The sequence below is a fragment of the Pundamilia nyererei genome, unplaced genomic scaffold, assembly GCF_000239375.1.
Source record: "Pundamilia nyererei isolate P.nyererei 1_Seehausen unplaced genomic scaffold, PunNye1.0 scaffold00004, whole genome shotgun sequence".
NCBI lineage: Eukaryota > Metazoa > Chordata > Actinopteri > Cichliformes > Cichlidae > Pundamilia > Pundamilia nyererei.
This window is the reverse complement of record NW_005187405.1, coordinates 6,949,438-6,956,896: the sequence shown is the minus strand read 5'-3', so window position 1 is coordinate 6,956,896 and position 7,459 is coordinate 6,949,438. Positions and strand designations below refer to the sequence as shown.

Genomic DNA, 7,459 nt, shown 5'->3' with positions numbered 1-7,459 from the left:
TTCCTGTAGTGGGAAACTATTTTGTGCAACTTTTTTGTATTTAAAGTTTTGAGGGATAAGCCTCTTAAATTTTTGCAATTTATGTAATTACTATGCACTTAATGCAGACATATTATTAAAATGTGGGCTATAATGGTTGTATTGATGTATATCAACTTGAAATGCTCCCCAAAATGGCTCTACAACATGTAAAAATATAATATAAGCTCTGACGGACTTGGTTCCATGGTAGGTCTTAAAGAGTTAAATGGAACCCTCTCTGACAAAGTAAAGCATGCTAAAAACCTCAAAAATCTACACATTGTTTCACCACCTAAAGAAGCAGCAAGTCTTACAATGCCATTTCTATGGCTTTGGGACTCCAGAGAACCACGGTGAGAGCCGTTATTCACAATTGGAGAAATCCTGGAATAGTGGTGAATCTTCCCAGGAATTGCTGGCCGACCAAAATTACTCCAAGAGTCCATCGACTACTCATCCAGGAGGTCCCAAAAGAACCCAGAACAACATTAAAGAACCGAAGGCCTCACTTGCCTCAGTTAAGGTCAGAGTTCATGAGTCAACAATAAGAAAGAGACTGAGTAAAAATGGCATCCATGAGAAAGTTCCAAGGTAAACTCAGTACTGACCAAAAAGATCACAAAGGCTCATCTCATATTTTCCAAAAACATCTTCTGGAAAGACATTGGGGAAAATATTCCATGGACTGACGAGACAAAAGTATCTTTTGGAAGGTTTAAGTTCTTTTACATCTAGCATCAAACACACAATTAAGAAAAACCAGAAAAACCATGATACCAGCAGTCAAATATGGTGAGACCATGCTGTGATGGTCTGGGGCTCCTTTGCTGCTTCAGGACCCGGATGCCTTCTCGTAATTGATGGAACCATGAATTCTGCTTTGTTCTAGAAAATCCTGAAGGAGAATGTCCGTTTGTCACTTTGTTGCATAAAGTTCAAGTGCATTTGTATTATGTAGCACGACAATGATCTGAAACGCATCAACAAGTCCATCTCTGACTGGAGTGACCTAGTCAAAGTCTTAGCTTTCTCAACTGAAATTGGCCATTCATGCCTGAAAACCCTCGAATGTGGTTGAATCAAAACAATTTTGCAAAGAACAGTGGGACACAATTTCTCCACAATGATGTGAAAGACTCAATCCCAGTTATTCTAGTTGCTTGACTGCATGCAGTTCTTGGTGCTAATTGCCCCAACCAATTATTTTGTTTAGGAGCAATTACCTTTTCACACAGGGCCAGACAGGTTTGGATAACATATTTCACTTAATAAATGAAAAACAACATACAAGACAAAAAAAAATAAATACAGGATATTGTATTTACTCAGATTATCTTTGTCGAACATTAAATCAACATTGATGATCTGAAACATGGAATTGTGACATGTGTGCAAAAAATATGGAATCAAGAAGGAGGCACTGTAGGTGACACTTCGTAATTGCAATTGTTCCTGTGTGCCAACATGTACACATTTTCTACATTACTGTTATATTGCAGGCTCCATGACAACAATAGGAACTGTCGTCCTTCTGGTGGAGAATCACATGAGTCCAGTCAGCATTTTATTAAAAACAAAGACTGTGCAAAACGAAGAGGTTTGGAGGGTTCCAGGTAATATGTTTTGAGAAACTGCCCGTTAAATTCTTAAAGTGTAAAAGTGGTGAGCTTGGAGAACCAAACATCCACAAAGGCATTAACACTGTGACAATAAAGATCGAGAACACAAATAAAAATCCAGCAGTCGATATTCTGCAAAATGGATTCTGGGTAAAAATATCTCTAATATTGACAGTTACCCAAATTTCAATTTGTTATTGCTATTATCAATACAAGTCTTAACTCAGGTTTACAACTGCCATACAGCAATTTTCATTTACTTTTTATTTTTTACAGGGACGTGCTGATCTGCTGCCCTAAGAGATTGTGTAGACTTTGTTTGTTTTGTCATTTTTCCAGTTTCACTTTGATAAGGAGTCAGTCGTAGGATTGCACAGTAGGTTTAACTGGTTCATTGCTGTTTTGTTTATTTTAGCTGGTTACTGCCCTGAAGCCACACTAGTTTGTATATAAAGTAAATGGAGTGTATTTAGGGCTGTGATTATATATCTCAGTATTGTTTACCATCTTAAAATTTACAACAGTTAAACCATGGCAACAACTTAACAATAGTAGGTGAGATGTGAAGGTAGATTCACCTTAGAACAATAAACACACACACTCACACAGACACACGGACCAAATTTACACAGAAATGCTAATAGCAGGTGATCTAGGAGGAGGACAGGGTGAAAGTGCTTCTAGCCTTGTATGACCCTTCGGTTCAGTGGACTCAAACATGTGAGGGCTGGGTGGGTCGGTGAGAGTTTGAAGCCACTTAAAATATTTTATATGTTCTTCACACAAAATGGGCCAAAGGCAAGGAATCTCAGGTTGAAATAATAATCTTCTTTTTTGACTGTACCCTTAAGGGTCGCCACTATGGATCATCTGCCTCCATCTCACATTATCCCTGTTATCCTCCTCTCACACACAAGCCCTCTGTCACGATCTGAGGAGACAGACCATGTGGTGGTGTGTGTGGTGGACCCAGGTGCGAACACAAGAGAGTAGACCGGAGTAAACTTAAACTGAAAGCGAGCCTTTATTATGGCTGATGACAGGTTTCAAACAAAGCAGAAATACCGTGACTAAACTGAACTTAAACTAAACTGGAAGCAGATAAGCTATGAAGACTCAGAAAACCATGACGATGACTGTAAAGACTGGCTGTGAGCCCATGGAGGGTGGGAACACAGACGACGCGACACAGACTGCATGAAACACAGAGACTAAATACATATGAGGGATGATCAGGGGAAGTGGCCACACATGGGAGCACAGCTGACACACATGAACCTAAATACAGGACAGGAGAAGTGAAACTAAATACACTGACATTGAATACAGACTTTCAAACTAAAACAGCAAACATGGAGATTAGACATGACATGAACTAAACATAACCACGCAGACATGACGCATGACAGGTAGACGCATGAACCAGGGAGACTGAGTACAGGGTGATGACATAAACAACTAAGAAACAAAAGGCTAAACAGCACCCTAGAAATTAACTAAGCGAAAGCATAAATGAATACAAAAGATACATAAAACACTGGGTCACACGACCCAGGACCATGACACCCTCTGCATGTCCTCCTTCACTACACTATATGCATGAATCTGTGGTCTTCTTCTTTTCATTTTCACACATTTTTATGCTATTCAGGGTTCTCTCTGGCATCATGGATTATGGCCATGGCGTTCCTTCATTGCTCTCTCTAACCTTGCTTGATTTCGATTTAGACTACCTATCCCATGAAGTAAGATTCACAACCATAATGGTGAGAAAGAAATGCCAGAAAAAAAAGGAAAGTTCCAAGAATTTGGCTTGAGCCACCTGTGTATATTATATTATCACCATTTATATCTAGTCATGACCACCTTGTTATGTCGATCCTGATGTTTTGTGCCATATATGCATATTTTTTGCAACAAGCTATACAATAGGTTGTGATATATGATATCACAAGTAGCAAACATAGCTTATGCTGGTATTATTTGCAATGAGAAATATTATAACTGACTTTTAAAAAAAAATGTTTTAGTTAGTGAATAGATCGGAAATTCTTGGTGGAGTCTAAGTGAAATCTTGGTGGTGATACAAGTGCTGGTTGGCCACAACTCTGAATGCTGATAGATCTGTAGCAGCAGACTGAAAAACCATTGGCTGTTACCAAGAATTCCCAATGACTTTTGGGTGGTAGGGAGCACCACGGAGGCAATATATCACATAATATGGGGGAATTATGCAATTGCTGTTTTGTTTTAATTTTTATAAGCAATCAATCATTCATTTCATGGCTTTCTTAGCATTTAAATAAAACAGAGAGTGGTTTTGATGGTGTCACATGATTTATGACAGATCATTTATAACATCATGAAAAGCAGGAGACAGAAAAAAACGAGGCTCTCAAATTATGCGGTGCCAAACTAAAACTGAGTTTTGAAATGCAGCAGAAGTAAGCTGACAACACTGAAACTCTGAGAAAAACAACAACACTGAAACTTCTTTGGCCGATTTGAGTGCAGTACACATTCAGGAATACATAAAGAAGGATATTTGCTTATGCACTGATCAAATAACTGGTTGATGTATTAGTCCTTATGAACACAGACTAATTCAACATGTCTATGTAGACACGCATGACTGCTCTAGAGGAAAATCTTTGAGGAAATCATTTCACGTTTCAGAATGACCAGTCTAGATTACAGAGTACACGCTACAAATCACAAAGGTATTAGTAATAATGACTTTGGCATCAGTGAATTAATCCTCAAATGGTTTCAGTAGAATACTACTCTCGTACACGTGATGTGCGAGTACTGTATTTGATACTCATGCAAAGGGTGGAGAAAGCTGGGTGTTGTAGCTGCTTTGGGTGGATCCAGAAACTTTGTAATGTCAAGCACGTGTGTCACAGTCATAAACCGAGCCGCTGAATTAACCCTTGTGTACTGTTCATATTTCATGTCCTCGCAGTATGTTCAGGATCAAACTTGACTCAAGTCAATAATTTGCTGATATTAAGTTTTTATATCAAATTTTGAACTATAGAACTATTTAGAATATATAGCAAGCCTATCTGACATTAATAAACACAAGATTAATCTTTAATTAAAGCAGGGTTGCATGGCAAGAGTATTTTTTGGGATTAAATGTTAACAAATGAAATAAAAATATTCAATTTCATTGAAGAATCCTCATAACTGGCATCTAATTATCAGCATTAATGCAACATTAATAAGCACTTAGAACACAAAACCTGCTTAATGCATACTGGTGTGTGCTTTCAAAGCAGTGGCAGGAAACCTTGCATGTGTGGGACTTGAACATGTGTTGTCCACACCCAGTGAAGTGGCAGCTCAGATACCTTTATACTCCCTTTGTAAGATTTTCACTTCCTTTAAAACACTGCATCTCACAACATCCTGTCTTAGCTCCCCAGCATTTACGTGGAGTCTTGGCAAAGCACACCATTTCGTAACAGATGAGTTCAAACTAACAGAAAACTGCACTTTGGGAGTAAAATGCATGAGGTCATATGGCAATGACACCAAGACATCTTAGGAATTTCATTTGAAGCTAAAAAAAGAAAATGTCTTCCAGAGAAAGGTAACATTTATGCTTTCTCGTCACTGCACAACTCTGCAAAAGCAAAAGTACAATCTAAAAACAGCAGTTATGAATAATCTTATCAGGATACTGTGGGGGATGTTTCATCAGTAATGATTAAACCAGCTGAATAACTGGAAATATGATACGTTTGTTACACATAGGCTTGTTTAGACTTTTAATTCTGGGAACACACAGAAGCCTAAGTACGACAGCAGTTAGCGTTTACTTTTTTATCTTGGGAATAACATCACATGGGGTTTTACTGTGTCTGTTTTGTATTTGCTGGTAAAGCGTTAAAGCCTTAAAGTCTTCATTATGTCCACGCCCATGACTCCCACTGTCTTCCTGACATTTTTCTCACCTTTCCTGTTACAGACCCATATACCCTGCTTTCAAAAAGCTCCTTTAATAACAATCTAACTATTAAAGTATATCCAGATGGACATACTTTAAAAAAACGTAGGTCCATCGTTTTTGTCTCTTCACTTTTATCAGCAGTTTATAAAGATTGTGAGCGTTTTGCTGTGGGAACCACAGCCTCTCCCACACCAGGGTTCATTCGGCTCAAATTCCTGTGGTGTGCAGAGAGGAGCTCAAGTGTGCTCCTCCTACAGAGTAGAGCTAAAGGAGAGAGGAGGACGTAGGGGTCAATTTTCTGTGTAGACCTGGGACAAGTCTTGACAAAAGGCAGACAGACCAGTATTTCTGCAAATAAGTGTACCTGCAGCATGCGCTAGTGTTATACGACTATTGTTTTTGCGTTATATGCATGGATTTATACAAATAGTGCTTAAAGCTTTAATTACATGTATTTTAGCTCTTATGCTCCTGCTAAAACTCTTTAATTGGAAATAAAAGAGCGGTTTAATGTCTTCCAGTAAAAGAGTAATGTTTCCCCCTGCTGGCGGGAAAAACGCGAATATCAGCAGCTTTGAGGGAGTTGGCTTTCTCAGCAGACACCAGCGAGCACAGCCCAAAGGTACTTCGCTTGTTTGAAATTTCACTTGGGTGTGTCAGCAAAGGTGTGTCCGCTGACTCACCCAACAGCGACAGATAGAGCCGTCTGAGAAACGCCTGCCTTTTCGCATTAACAGAGAAGTGAAGCAACAGTAGACGACGAAACTCTCGAGTAGACTAGACGCATTTGTTTTCTATTACTCTCTGAAACACTAACCGGACTCTCCCCACTTGGACCCAGGACAAAGTCAGCCTTTTACTGTTTTTTTCTTCCAAAGATGGGGAGAGTTTTAATTTCCACCATCTGCCTAATGCTGGTAAGTGCTTCTAGTTTGGTTTTAAAGCACTCCTACATCACCAATACGCTTTGCTGTCTGTTACTTCTGTCAATGCTGTTTGCTATAGCAACATTTAAACGCGACAAGCCCGTTTGAAACTCACTTTCACCTTCAGATCCTGTCCTGTGTGGAGTCGTGCTCTCTCCCGAGGTCTCTCTACGTAATTGTACCTGAAACAATTCCACCTGAATACCAAGTAGCAAAAGGTGCTGCTCTGCTTACTTTTTTTTCATTCCGTCTGTGTGAAAAAGTGTTGTAGGCCGACTGTTTTGTGTTTTATGGCTCTTTTTAACTTTCCCTTTCTCGGTTTTCAGTTGAAACCGTCGGCTGTGATGCCAAATCAACGTTGTTAACTGTGAAGGACCCGAGTTTTACAATAAACAGTAATGGAGCAGTGGTAGCTTTAACGTCTGTCTCAGTGGCAGAAAGAGGACGGACATTTTTTGTGTGCGCTCAGGACAATAGTGGACCGGAAAGTAAGATGAAAGTTCACCTTGTCCGCAGTACAATGCTGAAAAAACATGTAAGACAACTGCATATTGTGAGCCGTTTATACAGCTCAGAAAGCACGATGTGTTTTTTCCTAACATATCCTGACTTGTTGGAATGTCACAGCAAGGAGGCCAAGGATTCCTGATTCGGTCTAAAAGACGCTGGGCACCTGCGAACCTCACCGTAGTGGAGAATTATGCAGGACCCTATCCAAAACTAGTCGAAAGGGTAAATTAAATGTATAATTCATATCATTTATAAGCACTGTGCTATTCAAATGTTTATTTTCAGCACACATTGTTCTCTTTTCTCACTTCCCCCCTCAAATTATCTGATTATTTCAGGAGTCACGCCTGTTAATTAAATTCAGTGATTATTTCCTTTGATGTTCTTTTTTAAGTTACATTACCAGCATGTCAGATTGGAAACTG

The 7,459-nt window shown here is 39.3% G+C and overlaps 2 protein-coding genes across 2 annotated transcripts in view; both read left to right on the top strand.

The window, feature by feature from the left end:
- Positions 1–7,459, top strand: part of LOC102203379 (solute carrier family 22 member 23-like) — a 68,867-nt gene that overhangs the window by 48,117 nt on the left and 13,291 nt on the right. The gene's annotated exons all lie outside the window — the stretch shown is intronic.
- Positions 5,882–7,341, top strand: LOC102203098 (desmocollin-2-like). The gene is made up of 4 exons (XM_005721391.2): positions 5,882–6,515; positions 6,652–6,742; positions 6,851–7,059; positions 7,152–7,341. Exons 1-4 carry the CDS (start codon positions 6,477–6,479, stop codon positions 7,263–7,265), a joined length of 453 nt encoding a protein of 150 aa, XP_005721448.1. The 5' UTR covers positions 5,882–6,476; the 3' UTR covers positions 7,266–7,341.